Here is a 17,473-nt window from a genome sequence, read left to right as displayed (position 1 = left end):
CTCTCCTTTGCATGGGGTTGTCACAAACTCAAAACACTGCCCCGTGGTGAGGAATTGGCTAAATAAGAAATGATAGTCTGTTATGATGGCACTGGAGGGAGTTATCGGATTTGCTGAGCTGGTGTGAGCTGCAGGAGTTGTGGGTCGTGTGGCCACGTGCTGGATTTCACAGGTCCAATGACAAAGTTCTTGATCTTTCCAGATCTATAAACATTAAGTTGGAAATCTCAAGAGCACTTTTTAACCTTGGTGCTTTGAAGAGTTGCTGTAAATTCAATGTGAACAGTTTTCTGTTGGAACGTTTCAGCGTTTCTCTTTTCAGTTTTCTTAAGGAAAGTGAAAAGAATTGTATAAATGTTTAAAAGTATTTTGAGATATAGTACAGGCTTTGCTCGTTGCATGATAAATACCTATTTTGAATTTAGTATGGAGAACAGCTTAGCTTCTGCCTCAGATTCCCATCTTTCATGCACATATCACCTGGGGAATCTTAGTCATGAACTTCGGTTAGCAAAAGTCAATTAAGACTTCAGTGTCATAACACCACCATAGGGCCTCCTGCTATCATGTCATTGCAAAGGTTGTTGCATTAATGAGGTATGAAAGCAGATTAACGACTAATCCAAGGTGTATGCTGCATTACTTCCTTGAAATAAAGAGTGCAAATAATCAAGCACCACAGTCATATGTAATTCAAAAGCTACTTCAAATATACATAAAACATAAATAATAATATTATAAATAATATGAATAATGATAATATATATTGACAATTCAGAAATGAAAGATGTCTTGCACAGAACTAATCTTGGGTGAATTTAAAACTCTGTAAGAATAGCATATAATTTAAATACTTTTTTTTCTTCACTCCTCCTAACCAGCATGCAGTTGTTTTCTTAAGAGACGGGCAGTGTAGGATCCTGGCCAGCAGAAGCAGAGCAGGACGTCTGTCCTTTGTGGAGGAAAAACGACAACTCAGATGTGAATGTAGATTTTTAGTTCTGAAAAACACAGGCAGTTGAATTTTGTACAGAAGAATCTTCTCAGGAAAACAAGAATCTCTTTGAAGCTCTTTTTTATTGCTGCAATTTGAGAAACTGGAGTAGCTCAGACTGTGTCACTCATCGATACCTTTGTGGATGACAATAAAATTTTAAGAGACTTTTACAGATTAGAGGACCTTTTTTTTTTAAACTTGCAAGATGTATTTCACTGCTAAATGGCTCATAAAATCGCACAGTTTAAAATGTATGTTTTTCATTTTAGATTTAATCTTTTTTATGCTGAGTGCTTGAGCATAACTGCAGCTACAGCTCTGACTCTTGTGATGGTGCTTGATTGGCTTCTACTCTAGAGGATTTGCACATAAATCTCAAAAATATGATGAGTGGTGTTTGAAATCAAGGGTAACAATCCAACTAAAATTTGCTTGAGAAGGGTTCTACTCAAGTCTGATCACCAGTGACTATGTAATAAAAACGCTGACTGGACACCAAAGCCTTATGTAGTATAGTGGGTATGTCTGCTCCAGTCCTTAGGAGGACACAACGTTCCTGGCTCCCAGTTTTGTGGAAATAGGGACATTTGTGCCTGACCCCATAAGAATCTGGGCTCGTTGGGAGAGAGTTGTTTCATATTTATGAATCAGAAGGGGTAGACCTCCTATAAAGGATGGTGGGAAATGTGAATACAAGCAGTGCCTGCTTTCACATCATGTCCTTAGTTTTCCTTGGTGGTGGTTCCCCCGGCATGCTATTCCTTGGGTCACAGCACATTTAATTCTCAGCAGTGAGTGAGCGTTGTGCTGGCTTCTTACACATACCTGCCAGCAAGTTCTGCCTGCTGGTTTGCCGCTTATTCTCGAGGTGGCAAACAAGCTTTTTATTCCTGAGCAAGCTCTTTCAGTGCTGGATGAAAAATGTAGTGTATGGGAAATTAGTTCAACTGAAAAGCAAAGTTCTGCCGAGGGGAAAATTTTCACGCTGGAAGTCTGTCATAAAATATGAGTTGCTGTGATGGGTGAATTTATAAATTGCTGTCAAACCGGTGCTGAATGGTGTTAATATGGTTGTTTAGGGCAGTGCTCATTTAATTATTAACTGTTATGATACAATATCATTATTTCTCTTGGATCTATCTTCTTTTATTTAGTGTGCTTTCTGCTGCTGGGATTTTCAAGCAGCTAAGTCTACACAAAACCTTCTGCTTTGAACGTGACACTGAAGAATTATTTCTATGTCAGATTCACCAGGAGGCCATGCTGCTACTGTAGAAACAAATACACTGTGTAAAATTGCATCTGTTTCTTGTGGGTATAAAAGCACGGTGCAATGAGCGAGGAGTTTCTGGAGTAACTTTTAAGCCCTCCAAAGCACATCTCTCTGAGGGCTGGGATAATAGAGGTGTTAAGTGAGGAGTTCAAGAAGAACTTGTAGCTGAAAACCTGGACTGAATTTCATCTCACAGAATATCCTGGGAACCAGGTTATTTCAGACCACAGACACAGGGTGGAGATTATGCTATCTTCTGGAAGTACCAGTGGGTCTCCCAGTAGCATGGATGGATGCAGTTTTTCCTCTCACCCACAGGATAGCTTGGTCAGGCTCACACTGATAACTATGAGTTTGGATTATTATTATTTTTTTTTCAATGTGGCCAAAGTACACCAACGCCATTACCATCATTTTACTCGCTTCCCTTTCATCCTGATTTTCCTAAGTGTGGGAGTTTGGGTAATGTGCAGAATGATAGATTTTTGCAATATCTCAGTCCAGGGAGCGTGGCCTAGGTGCTCCTCTAGTTGAGCCTCTTGGCAGCAAGATCCCCATATTTGTGCTTTAAATAAAAAGTGCAGTTTCTCATCACTCTTTCTGACCCTGGAGCAGTAGAAGCAATCTGTTCTCACTGAGAAACACTGAAGCTGTGTAGAACTGGAACAAATGTAGAGATGGATTTCTGTTACAATTCTGTGGAAAATTTTGAGAAAAAGAATGTTTTTTGAGGCAAGTCTGGAGCAAAAAGAATTTTTTGAATGTCCAGAATGCCAATGTTTCTGAATCACCAAAAGGGCAGCACTTTGGAGAAGAGGCTACATGTTTCAATGACAGATGGAGAGCAATAATTGGGAAATAAAAACAGTATTTACTAAGCTAGGTAGATTATACTAGAATTAGTAAAAACTAGCTAAGGAATTTCAAACCTTCAGGGACAATGACTTGATATAGTTGGTGTAATCATTGTTAATGACTGGGTTACTTATAAGTGGTTTTCTGTTTTTAGAACATGCAGCTTAACGATGCAGTAGAGGAGGAGGATAGGGAAAGCAAACAACAGTGCTATGGTCCATCTTAGGAGAGGTGGCATGTGTAGTAGCACTCTGAGTAATAGCCTTATATTGGCATAAATTTGTTTTAAAAAAATAAAATAACAATAAAAAACTCAGTTGCATAGATTTTCAGTTTTATAGCTGTAACATGGAGATGTGTGGTAAGCAGTTTTTGATTCAATGCTCAAATCTAAAGGCAGGAAATTTGGGATTAAACTAACAGTTTCAACAAGAGCAAAAAGAAATCTTCCCTTTCCCTGTATGTTTTAGTTAGAAACCCTCTAAAATGTCTTTTTTTCCCCCCTATCTGAAGTGCTAACTAGTTGATATATGCTTTGAAAAACACTGAAAATCAATCAAAACTAAAAAATAAACATTTTTTAATTTTTAAAAATATTGAAATGAAATATTATCAACCCCTTAATTACTGCTTTTTGGCTGAAGGCATTAGTAGAAATTATCCATGTGTCACAAAGACAGTTTGAAAGCTGCAGTGTCAGCTCATATGTTGAGGTCTGACCAGGTGAGCAAGTCTTGGGCCACTGACCTGAGTATTATTGCAGTGAGACCAAAGTGTGATATTACATGCAGGTCTGATGTGGATGTATTTACAGTGGTGCTGAAAAGCAGGTGAAGTTGTGCAAAATGCTAAAAAGATGATTCATGGAGTGGACAAGTCATCCATGATGTTGAAACTACTTTAAAAATGATGTCTGTGTCATGAATTGTATTATTTTTAACAAATAATGTTTTGCTTTCTCCTCTATTAAGGCTCCTAAAAATGTTCAGCATCTCCACTTTTGCAAACTGAGGCTTTACTAAACTTTACAGACTTCATGCTTTTTTACAGCATTAACAGGATTTAGTGCGTGGACTTCATCGTGCTTCTGATGACTGAATTAGCTTGCTCATTAACCACTGGACAGCTGATTAATTTTGCACTGATTTATTTATTTTTTTTTCCCTTCCAGGTTTATGATGAATGTGACTTGGGAAGGTAAAGATTTGTCCTTCACTGCCGACGGTTATCAGGCACACCCCAGGCTGGTGGTGATCGTACTGAACAAAGACCGCGTGTGGGAGAAGGTGAGCGTCATCCGTAGGTAAAGGACATGAGAGGAGGTAGGAGAGACTTGGCAGAACCATATGAAAGATGAGCAGACAGATTAATATCACACACATCAATGATGATATTCTGCCGTAGCAGGTTTGTCACAACAGTTCAGAGAAGGTAATTTTGCTTTATTTTGAGTAGGTCTAAGGAATTTTAATGAGGAAGGCAACGTATCAGTGAAGAGATATCACATGGATTTCAGGTTTTTATGAAATGCACCTTTTGTTTCTCTAGCACAATTTAGCCAGCTAGAATGGGTGACTGAAAAATTTCCTGAAACTTGGACCTTAAGTGTCTGAGTTTGCATGGATTTGTGTATCTTGACATAATCCAGGAGTTATACAGAAAAGTCCTTTTACTTGCTTGATGGGATTTTTCAACAGACTTTAAGCAGATTTTATTCTCAATTTTGGCTCTGATGTTTTGCAGTATAGTAGTGATACCATGTGTTAAAAACGAACACCTTAGTGTTTGTTTGCACTATAGGAAAAAATACAGATGTATCATACCCCCTGATCTATTTTAAATTCATAAAGCATGACTGTGCATTATCTGAATTGCTGCTGAAATCTTTGAACTCTTTTGTCTGATACTTTTAGGATCTCATAAATCCAATTCTTTTTTGTAAGGCTGTCAGGTTCTTCATGATGTTGAATAATAATGACAAAATAAGAATTATTTGATGTAGGGCATCTCTGTAAATATGCTAGTCATGCAAAACAGAGAGAGTAGTCCTAGATTATGCTGTGTGCTTCTTGACATTCATTTGATTTAATTCTCTGAATAAATTTAATTCTACCCGAATCTGTCAGTTGGAATCACTGGAGAATCTCTTGCTTAGTATCTATTATGCCAATTACTTATCTAATTTTAAAATTCTGCAACAGTCTTCATATCACATATAATGTTCTGGAAAAGTATTATCCTAGTTGGGGAATATTAGTGTGGCACTGAGGGCAGAAAATGGGCATATTGGTAGACAACAGTGCTCATGGTGTCATAAATTTATTTTGGATCTTGATACTTCTCTAAAGAGAGCACTCACCCAACATGGGGAAATAGGTTAAATGCTCTTGAAAAATGAGTGAAGAAATGCTCAATATATGCACCAACAATATGTGCAAGAAATAAGTTGAGCCACTTTTAACCTTTGAGTGTCTCCTATATGAGAGCATGGATGGTTCAGTCCAGCTTTTGCTGTCGTTAGTTGAGCATATTGTATGGCAGAAGTGTACACTCCACCTACTGCACTGGGCTACAAGGCTCTCTGTAGGATGAGACCTACAGTTTTCATCTGGTGTGTATGAGGTGTTTTTAGAAGGAAAAAGAGTGACTGAGAGGACATTGCTGCCCAGAAAATGTTCTGCATCTACTCCTAGATTCTACCTAGATTTAGACCCCTTTTGGTAGAGGCCAGATGAGATATTTTGGTAGAGACAGCCTGCCCCTAGCTGCAGTTTTGTCTGCTTCTCTATCGTAGACTATGGGAAAGCAGCCAGGTTTAATTATGTCAGAGCAGAGAAGTGAAAGGCAGCCAAGAACGGGCTGTCACCACCAGAATTATCCCTCTGACCACAAGCTGATCCCTGCCTCCATGGATGAAGACAAATAAACTGACTAATCAATTATCCTGGCAAGCTGGAGGCAACTTTCAGCCGTATTGGAGCACCCCACATTTATAGCAGAATTTCACTCTGCTCTTCAGAAATAACAGAAACGTTCCTCTGATTAGACACACAAGGAGGTTCTTGCCCACCCCAGGTTTATTTGAACATCTCTGTAGTGCCGTACTGATGTTCTTTCCAAGTTTCTTTCCTCACTTCTTATCTCGCAGGAGAAAGGAGAAAGAAATTGGCTTTCTCACTGCACTGTTTTGCTCAGTTTTAAAACTGACATCTGTGGTCCAACATTTCCTGCTTTGAGTTTCCTGACAAGTGCACGCATTTACTTCTGATTGCAGTATTTCAGTTAGCATCACAGAATTGTTTTACTGAAGTCTTATTAAATATTCTCAGTCGTAGATGGAAAACATCAAATCCTAGAATCTAATTAAATGATTTGCTCATGTGAAAAACTGCCAATGCAACAGTCTGCTAATCCTTGTAATATAACTAATGTACACAGAAATTTGAGTACTTGCTCTATATTTTATGTAAGAAAGAGTAATAGTGTTTTATGTGAGGATTTTTTTTTGTCCAATATCCTCTTGAAAGTATAAGATTTAATATGAAAACTCAATTTTCTTCTGTTTAGGTAATAATCTGCTTTTATTTAAGCACACTTTTCCTTGGTCTCAAAATTGATATACTTGATTCAAGGCTTGAGGTTATAGAAAATTCGCTCAAGCATAGTTGAAGAGCATTCATCTTAGCCCTAGGAAAATAAGCTCATTTTTCCACTGCAGATGACTCAGTATCAAAACTTTGAAATAGAAACTTTACATATAAATGGGATTGACTGAGGAATTTGTCCCATATCTGATTCTGAAAAAAGCTGGTTGGATGATAATTGTTTGAAGACTGAAAATCACTTTTGGGCATGTTCTGCAGGCATCCAGCAAGATATTTTGACAGATCATTGAGCAGCTGCTCGAACTTCTGTCATCAACATTCATATTCTCCCTTCTAATCTTGACAGGCAACAGGGTTGCTGTTCTCAGACAAGAGATTTTTAAGAAGACAAGCTTAATGTTTCACTGAAACTTAATATATTTGCCAGTGCTGCCCAGTGATCACCAACGCTCTGCAGCAACACTGACTTAAACTGAAGAAAATCTCAAGATCCATCAGTACCAGCTGCACGTTCTCCATTAAGCTCATCTCAGTGCAAAGTGACCTTTATGTTTCACCTTGCCTGCTCACTGAGTTCCAAACTTCACAGGCTATTAGTTTTCGTTTCATTCTGGGGTTTTTTTCCTCCTTAAATTGGGAAAATTAATTGACATAAAACCAATCAACCCAATATTAAAATTATATACTGGAATATAAATAGCAGTAGCAAAATCAGGTTAACTTTAATTAGCTGTGTATGATGTATGTTAAATAAGGTTGGGAGGACTATGTTGCATTTACAGATAATCATATTCCGTGTGTAAAAATGAGTTCCAGAATAAAAGAAATTTTGTTGGTGCTCTCCAATTAATACAGGTGAAGTTAGCTTGAGGAGGTCAGTATTTTCTTCTCTCTTCTGAGAACTAAATTTTGGACCAACACTGACTAAAGTTGTAGATCTGTGATTTATTCTTTGCTTTGGTGAACATGAGTGCAGTAGGCAAGTTACAGTAATGGAAGAACCATTATTTATCTCCAAGTTTATTCTAAATGTAACCAAAGATTTTAAGCTTTCTTATTAATGCAGGAATTAGTGTAGAACTTGAATTTGATCTGATAAACTAACATATGCCAGATTTGCAAGCCCTGTATGAGGTTGTACGTATTTGTATCTAGGAAGAAATGAGTAGGCAGAGAGTGCACGATTCCTGCCTGGAATAAATGGACCAAGGTCTTCACAGAGAGTTCCATCTGTCTACTGACATCTACTTTCGTGTGGCTAAGGAAAGACAACTGTCAGATGAAATGGCATAGATGAAACTTCACTGGACAAAAACTGGAAAGCCTAACACTTGGTCAGATTTCTGACAAAGTTTTTTGTCAAAGTACTGTGATAATAAACCATCACTGAGATGTTACAGAGCGTTTTTTGGGAACTTGTGTGCGAAGCTGACAGCTGAAGGATCATTCCAGGGAGACCTTGTGATGGCCTTCCAGTACATGAAGGGGCCTAAAGGAAGGATGAGGAGGGACTCTGGCAGGGAGTGTGGTGATAGAAGGAGGAGCAATGATTTGAAACTAAAAGAAAGTACATTTAAATCAGAAATTAGCAAGAAATTCTTTACTCAGAGGGTGGGTAAGGCACTGGCACAGGCTGCCCAGAGAAGCTACGGAAGCCCCATCCCTGGAATCGCTCAGTGCCAGGCTGGGGGAGGCCCTGAGCAGCCTGGTCCAGCTGGAGGTGTACCTGGCAGGTATTATGGAGGTGCTTGGAGCTAGACCATCTTTAAGGTCCCTTTAACTCAAACTGTTCTATAATCCTATGATGATGATAGGGCTAAAATTTGCTAAAATTTATAATATGTCTATATGAACTACTATGCATGATCTAATGCTGTACCATTTGTCAGTAGCTTTGTGCCTAAGCTGATGCCCATAGCAGATGCAGTATGCCCTTAACATGTCAGGTTATCTTTTTCCTTGCTTCATTCTTGTCATTTAGGGTATTTAGTCTTACTGTAACATCCCTATATTGGTACTGCTGAGTGAAGGTTCTTTGTGTGTTGTTTCTGTGTCAGGGAGCTTCAACTTGGTCAAAGGAAAGGCCTTTCAGCTTTTACTGTGCTGGAATTTTTGAATTACAGAAATTATTATGCACCATTTCTTAATGTCCTGTATTCCAAAGAATGATTATTCCTTTCTTATTTCTACTTTTCTTCCTTCCTGTTTGTTTATAATCCCTGTGGGTAATTAATTTTCCTATGAGCCTTGATGGCTGTGGTCTTGGTGCTTTCCTGTCAGTGTAAGGAGCAGCCATAAGGGATGAACAGTACATTTGCATACCCCATGTGAGATTTTGCACTAATTTTTGAAAACTTCAAAGTCTTCAAATGGCCATCTTCAACTAAGATGTAAGGCTGCAAACCATTCTTTATTAATAAGATATGAAAATGCCCACGTCATATTTTGTCATTTAAATTAAGAACGTCAATATGAAATGCAAACCTTGACCAGCATGAAGCAACACAAAGGTTTTGCAACAGAAGATCCACAACAGATGCTGGTTCTGGAGAAAGGATTTTTCTTGTGTTCTTTGTTCTGCTGCTACTTGTTATTACTATTCTGACAAAGTTGATTTATGCTCCTTAGTTACTGATGTAAGACTTGCCTCGTACGTGGAAATGGGTGGCCAAATAAAATCAACAAATAGTTTTTCTGTAGATCAAGATGAGTTAGATTTTGTATTTGCTCAGCATTATTTTCCTCATGAAAGTGTGACAGATCAAAAAGTATGTTTGCAATATATGTGTGTTCAGCGTAGAAAAAGAATCTGTGATTTATTTTTTTTTCTTTTTTTAAAGGTTTATTGGGGTAATCCTGTGAGTGCATTTAGCATCTGTGTTGTCGTGCAACATTTTCCCTTACAAAAGGATGATGGCTGCGTATTGCGTACAGCTCCCATCTGCTGGGAAGAGGGTGATAGGACCGAGTTATTTGTTTGTTTTCTCTGAGATGTGCTGGTGTGACAGACTTTCTTTTTGTGCCAATGCTGGCATGCAAAAGAGAATGCTCTGCTCTTTTCTCTCTCTACTCAGGATCTGGCCTTTCTTTGTTTCTCTCATTCCATGAGGGTGTGTGGTTAGGATTATACCAACCATCTATGTGTTATTTAGAGACTGCTTAGGGTGCAGCAGGAGAGGGGACCCTGCAGTGTACAGCAATGAGTAGTTTTGCTGCTTTTCCTTCTTTCTTAGCTGTATTTCTGTTGCTTTTCTGATAACCACACCAAATAGTTAATTATTGGCCTCTTCAGAAAATGAACAGGCATGAACAAGGTGGCCAAAGTGCATAGTTAACACATGGTATTTGTAAGGTACTTTAGACAAGAGTGAATGAGACAAGGATCTTGTGGTTGCTAATTCAGGTTGATGTTAAATGAACTCTTCCATGCTCTCTGCTATTTTTTGTTTTTCCTTCTCTGTTAAGCAAAAGAGAAAATTACAGACTGCATAAAAAGAGGAAATAAAGAAGAATGTAGATGTTTAAAAGAAATACAGTGATAGATGTATACATATTTTTTTTATAATGGGAGCACTAGTTCTTGCATCTACAATACTGAAATAAACTCTTTACCTTGATATGTGAAAGAACTGACTGTATATATGTATCTGTTTATATATTGTAAGAGTTATGTTCCTCTGGGCATATATAAGAGGTTTTATAATTTGGGACAGGATCTTTCCCAAAACCAATTCTATAGCTTTCTTTTCAAAAGGAGGTAATCTTCAATATTTCTTTGAGACACATATTACTGTGTTAGCAATCTAACTAGGAATGACAGAAATTTATCATAAACACTTTGGTATTTCATGGCTTTTCCACAAAGCAGGGTAAAGTTTATTTGGGTTCAGATTATGACAGTTCCATGGGCAGAGAATGTCTGTATTTTTTATTTTTTTTTTTACATTTTCCTCAGCTTGAATGTTCTGGTTTGAAAACAACGCTGTGTTTATTACTTTTAACTCCATCTCAGTACATTTTCACATTCTTCCTCTGTTTTTGAGTCTACCAACAGAGAAATACCATAGCATCTGCTGATATTAAGCTCATTTTCCATTTAATTACTCTAGTAATGTTAATTGAATTCTTAGGAGGTCTAGGCAGAATGAGAACTTTCCTAGACATGCTTCTATGGTCTTTTCACTCCAAGTTTTTTATTTTTTTCTCTATAGCTCAGTTTGCTAGAGACTGTAACTATATGTAGTTAATTGAGTTTAAGTTTGGAACATAAATCAGAATTTTAGACCTGTCTTTGAACCATTCAGTAGTTCCACCTTCCATATTGCATAATCCAGAAGTCCAAATACTCCTGCTCTGCTTTATTTAATGCTCAATTAAATGCCTGTCATTCTAACAGAACTCATACTACCAACTATCCAAATGGAAAAGAGATTTGAAAGAACACATTTTTTAAAAATAGCTGTATTTTTCATGTATTCTACAGCTGCCTAGTTGGGCTGAGGAAGTGACTCGTCATCAGATGAGATTTTGGAACAGCTCACAGTTGAAGGTGAAGATGACCGTGTGTTACACTTAAATGAAGATTGATTTAAGATATTTTTAATCTTCTAGGAAAGAGGAGAGGGAGGAAAACTGAGCAAACTATACCGATTTACCTACAGTTCCTGCCATTAGGGAGTGGCTGCACCAAGTATAGAAGTTGCATTTTGTTTTGATTTCATTGTGCCTGCCACACCAACCCAAATACTTGAGATTCACCTTGATGCAGCTAGAATATGAAACTGGCTGCCTAACATTAACAAGCTGTGCTTTCAGCTGACTCTCTGACTAGCAGAAGTGATTCTCTGCCCCACACTAAGTTTTGAAATCTTAAAAGAATATTTCTATTATGTTTCAGAGGGAAAAAAAAAATACAATTTCAAGTTCAATGGATGAAAACCCAACAAAAAAAAAATCAAAACAAAAACCTCAACCAATTAAGGCAGGTGAAATTTGTTAACTTAAATTTATCTCTATGTATTTTGATAAACAGCAAATCCAGAACTAAATATGCAATGTCTTCATTAAAACACCATTCTTTTTATCTTTTGAACAGCAAAAAAAATGCCCACTTTATGATCTGTTCTCTTAAAGAGTAGAGTAGAATAGCTGAAGTGGAAAGGGCATTGACAGTTTATCAAGTTCAACTGCCTGACCACTTCAGGCCCAGAGGAATAATTCTTTCAAATTTGCTTCAACTTTCTTTCAAATCCAAATTACTTTCAATTCAAATTTAATTCATATTTCTTTCACTTTTTTCTTTCTTTAAGTGAAAAAAAATTCTTTCAGGAAAAGGAGGAGAAAAAATTATCTTCAGGAAAATTCTCTTCTACCCATCTCATAACTTATCAACATAGAGTTTTGGCAGCCTGGCCTTTGTAGTGTTTTTACTCTCACTGACCTCTTGCCTCTGGCTAACTTTTTTTCCAAGCAGTGATGGCTTGAAGACTGTGAGATAAGTGAAGACTTCTGAATGGCAGAGTTCACTTGAGATTGGTTATGTAGAAGTTGGGATTTCTAGGCCGCAGACGTAAAGAATAAGATTCATCACTGTAGTAGAAGGATTTCCACAGTAGAAACCGTGTGTTTCAATGTTATCTGTGACTTTACTACTTTTATTTTTTTATTTATTTTTTTATATCTCCCAGTCTTTGCTTAGCTATGCAAATTATGCCAGATCTCTGTTATGAATACATGGATTTACTGCTTACTCCTTTAGATTCCTGTTTTGTGAAACATGAGAAAGAACAACATTTATTTCCAAATTCTTCATGCAGCAAGTCCAGCCAGGATTATCTAGTCACAGCTTTGTCCAGTGTACACATAAGTTCATTTGCTGGTTTGGTGTAAAGGCTTCTGGGGCTGTGGCTGCCAGCACTGATCAGAGAGTGGCTTGGGCATATAAATCATTTTCTGTTAGAATACAGGTAGGGTTTATGGCTATATGGTCTAGTACCAGATCTGGAGGTTGTCAGCCCTGCCTCTGGCAGGGGGGTTGGAACTTGATAATTCTTGGGGTCCCTTCCAACCCAAGCCATTCTATGATTCTGTGGTATATTGTCATATACCACATTGTGTTTTGCACTGTATTCCTTTACATAACAGCTGTTTGAACCAAAAGATTTAACAGATTTGAGCAACTAATAACTACATTCCACTTCTTGCTTCTTCTTGAAATGAGAATGTGTATTCTGCTGACATTTGCTTTTAAAAAATAAAGTATCTAGTAAGCAACTCAGCTTTTCTGTACCTTTTACATTATGTGGTAGCTAACAAGAAACAGTGTAAATATTGAGCCTTTATACTGTCACAATCACCTGCCCTTTTTTTTTTTTCCAGTTGTTTCCTCCTGCTTTGTTGTCTAATTCCAATCAATGAGATTTTATTCTGAATTCTTTGATGATAAACTGTATGAGTCACGATTTGATAACATTAACATCTTCAGAGAAAAACTTGTAACCCCAGGTTACACTTGATTGGTGTGTAACAATGGTATCTTTGGTGTCAGTTTTACCTTCAGATGATTAATGGTTTACCATAGCCTGCATTGCAGTGATTTCTTGGCTGTTTCATGAATATTTGTATAAGGGATATCAATATCACAAGGTAAGCATACTAGTTGAAAAAGGAACCCCTTGAGCCTCCAATCTAGATACTTGGACTTGGTCAGAGGATGACATTTTCAGTTCATTTCATCAGTAGCTATGATGATCTCAAAGTAGCATGTTCTGCAAAAAGTGTGCTGCAAGGCACTGGAGGCAAATGCTGGAGCTGTCCAGGTTGGTCAGCTATTTCACTGTAACATGGTTTATTCAAATATAGTTCTTGCCTCCCACTGAAAATAGCACCTGAACTTTTCATATTTTAGTTTTTATATCTTATAGATGAACTTATTCTACTGCCTTTGGAGGTGAAGTCAGGTCTTGCGTGCCTTTGGTGTCTCAGTTATTTTTCTTTGCTGTCACAGATAAGTCATTAAAGAGTTTTGAATAAGAACTTAACATTTGAGTTTGCACAGAAATTCTTCCATTTACAAGCAAATCTCTTTATAAAGTTCAGAAATAAAATGGAAATGTGTTATGACCAGTTTTTCCCACCTAAGCATGTGAAACTTTTTCATGCATTCAAAAGAGATACTGATTGGATATAGTCCTAGATATGAATTTTACGTAAGTGACACAAATGCTGATCTTGCAAGACAGCAAAATATGGATTCCATTTCATAAATTCTCTGAATTTCAGCAGGAACATATTAATGTTTCAGTTTTACTTAGTCTGCAGCTTTTCTCTGTCATTTCAACTCTTCACCTTTTAAAAATTGATACCATCAATTGCACAAGGATGTTGAAAGAACTGAATAATATATGAGGTTACAAAACACTGTGTAAATAATTAATACCATTCAGATTCTTATTAGCAGTACTACTATTAGTTCTGTTGAGGCTGGAAGGCTTCTAATGTAACTATAAAACCTTAATGTATTTTGACCATGTGCTTTAATTGCAGAAAGCTAAGTTCTTACCCTGCATTTAAAATAAATAAGAAAAAAAAGTGTTTTGATCATTCAGAACTGTACTGAATGGTAGAAAGAAGTGCAACGTGTTCTTCAGCACCATTACCAAATAAAGATGAAAACTGTTCACCTGTGAGTCCAGCATCAGTGACAGAGCACATCCAATGGTCATTCTAACTATTTAAATCAGGACAAGCAAATCCAACACAAATACTACCCAAACAAAAGGAGTGACATAGAGGCATTACTAATTACTCTTTCTTATTTGCCATTTTCCTACCAGCAAGGCTCCTCAGGAATATTCTACCATTGTTCATTACATTGAAATCTTCATCTTGTTCTTCTTTTTTGCCACTGTGCTTTCTGACTCTGTGTGTCCCTCACTGCACTGTGGGATGACCTGCAATGCCTCTTTGAAGCCCAGGTGAATTCAGTGTGCTGGCAATGCAGCAGCAGAATTCTTCAGAGAGAAGTGGTGATGCTCCTGAGGCCTGAGGGAAGGTCTTAATTACTTTTTGACACTCATATGATAAGAGACTATGGAGGTAGATCTGTGGAAAAAGCAGATGTTTGGATTGTAGAGACTTAATCAATATAACATTTTTTTAGATATGCAGCTACCTAAAAAATGAGTGTTTCCCCATGTTCAGCTCCTTAAAAACATCACTGACTGCATCCTCCTCAGAACAATAAAAGGGCAATTGTTTTAAGTAAAGTATTGAAATATGTCATGATTGCTGTTTTAACAACAAAGCAGCCACTGTATTTTTGATAGGATCAGATAAGTGCATATCACAGTGGGCTGTTAGTGTTCCTTTTGGTCTGTGTGACAGTGATGCACACTGGAGGTGCTTCCAGAGCCTTTACCAGGACATACAGAACGGCATGCACTGCTCTTGCCATGTTCCTGGACACCCAATGGCAATTGAGCCCCAGTCACCTTGCTTTTCTTACTGCTGTTTGGAATAGGCAGGCACATTTTCCACGGTTGTACTCAGTGTATTTGTTTGGTGGAAGGCTCTGGCTGGAGCCTCCTGGCGTACTTACGGTGTAGCCATCAATGATGCTGTCTAAGCTGACATAAAGCAGCACAGACACTGCTGTGAATGAGATTATGTACCAGAACTTGGCAATCAAACAGTTTTTTGCAATATAACTGTCTTGTAGAGTTAAGTACATTTGTTTTCCTGTGCATGGAATTGTTTTTCTCAAAGGCTACATCTACATCTATTGTGTTCTGATTAAATTACATACTAGAACTGTAAGTAATATAATTTCTGTGCCTGGTTCCTGCTGGTTTAGAATTCCTCATTCTCTTGGGATATTTTGAATTTCCTAATTTAAGTGTATAAAGATTTGGCATTTCCACCTCTTACTTTAAAGTTCAGCAAAATATCTTGCATTAGAAACAGGACAGAAAGGGAACTGCAAAGGGCACATATTTGTCTACTTCTCTAAATGGGAAGAGATACAAATGATGTTCTTTGGGCACTTTTGCAATTCATTTTAAAGTCTTTAGAAGACCAAAGGGAAGAAAAAATTTCATACAGTCTTTTTTTTAGCATCTGAGCATCATTAATTCCCACTATTTTCCTTGCAAAACAAATATTTCACCAGTCTCATGATTATTTGTAATTTGTTTAGCTTAAGTAACTGAAGGATTATTAAAATGTATTGGTTTATAAATTATGTGGACTGGTAGCTCATTTATATAATCTGTCATTACTGCTCTGGTAAACTGCAATTAGATTTACAGATACAAAGTAGTTAAAAATGCTAGAGCTTTCAAAACACTTAAATCATTTTTTAATCATATGCCCACTGCTGGTGTTCTGGCAGTGGAAAAAAATACAGGTTCATTAGGGCTGGGTAATTTATAATAGTAAATAAGATAATTTATAATAATAAATATATAATTTAAAAGTAAAACTGGACATGCTCCCCACTAGTCCTAAAACCACATATTTAATCTAACAGCAAAGGCTTGTTTGATTAGTTGCTAAACTTTTTGAATTACTTGGCAGTAATTAAGGCAGAATGTATTATTTCTACTAAGAAACACGTCATGTCGATTATGCTTCTGTTCTGCTTAGTTTGGCCCAGCTCAGAAACCCCAGGACTAGGCAAAATGCTTTAGCAATGCCTTCTCAAATGTGAAGCCTCCTCTAACACGTGAAGTAATTTCTGTAGAGAAGACATAGAACTGTTGTGAATCTTTGGTCATCGGCCCGGTGTGCGTATGGCAAAGCCATTAGTTTTCTTTTTCTTTTTGATGCCTGTTTTCTTACTACTTAACAGATTGATTACAGACATGTTTGCTGTTCTGGTTCAAACGCATACGATACCTGCCATATTTCTGTATGCCTGTAGCCAAGTGATAGCTACCATTAGCTGGTATTATCAAGGCTTTGTAAAGCTTTTCTCTCTTGAAATAGCATTATCTTATTTGTCGTTACCACAATGCAGTTTCTCACTTTTCAAGATTTCTAAAGTGGTTTTGATAACAAAAAAAAACTAAGACAAGTGTCTTTGCAATGTCATTTCCTGTACCTATATCCCAGTGCACTTAATATGAGAACTCATTTGTGAAAAACAAGAAGCAGATGTGAGCAGCCTGTGTATCTTGGGTTTTTCAGGTGGGGAAATGGGAGAACAACTCACTGAGCCTGAAGTACTCTGTCTGGCCAAGGTATAGTTCCTTTGCAGACAGTGACCCAGATGATAACCACCTGAGTATTGTCACCCTGGAGGAGGCTCCCTTTGTCATCGTCGAAGATGTGGATCCTTTGATGGAAAGCTGCCAAAAAAACACTGTGCCATGTCGTAAATTTGTCAAAATTAAGTAAGTAAATCATTCCATTTTTTTCAAGTGCAAAAGATGCACCCCCATTTTCTTTATTTTCCCTTATTTCTTTTGTTGTATATATTTTTTTATAATTTGCTATTTTTTCTCTTGCTTTTCATTCCATATTTCTCTTCCTCTTTCTCCCTTTCACATACAGTGTGCTTCCTTTTTAATAAGCTGGAAGGTTCTAGTTATAAGCTTGTAAGTAACATTGAATTAATTACAAGATAATCAGTTTACAGCAAATTTGAATTGAACTGGAACTAGCCCTTCTCAGTCTCATGAAAGAAGAGAGCGTATCTAAAATTGGACTGATTTAATGAGTCCTCTTTGAATTGTTTCCTGT

The 17,473-nt window shown here is 37.3% G+C and overlaps 1 protein-coding gene across 5 annotated transcripts in view; it reads left to right on the top strand.

The window, feature by feature from the left end:
- Window positions 1–17,473, top strand: part of GRIN2A (glutamate ionotropic receptor NMDA type subunit 2A) — a 161,538-nt gene that overhangs the window by 93,582 nt on the left and 50,483 nt on the right. For all 5 annotated transcript variants that reach the window (XM_048961714.1, XM_048961716.1, XM_048961715.1 and 2 more), the window contains 2 exons: window positions 4,297–4,411; window positions 16,919–17,124. In XM_048961714.1, the coding sequence (XP_048817671.1) occupies window positions 4,297–4,411; window positions 16,919–17,124 (321 nt within the window). The remainder of the gene's footprint in view (window positions 1–4,296; window positions 4,412–16,918; window positions 17,125–17,473) is intronic.

Source organism: Lagopus muta, chromosome 15 (genome assembly GCF_023343835.1).
Source record: "Lagopus muta isolate bLagMut1 chromosome 15, bLagMut1 primary, whole genome shotgun sequence".
NCBI classification, from domain to species: domain Eukaryota; kingdom Metazoa; phylum Chordata; class Aves; order Galliformes; family Phasianidae; genus Lagopus; species Lagopus muta.
This window is presented reverse-complemented; position numbering and strand designations above follow the sequence as displayed.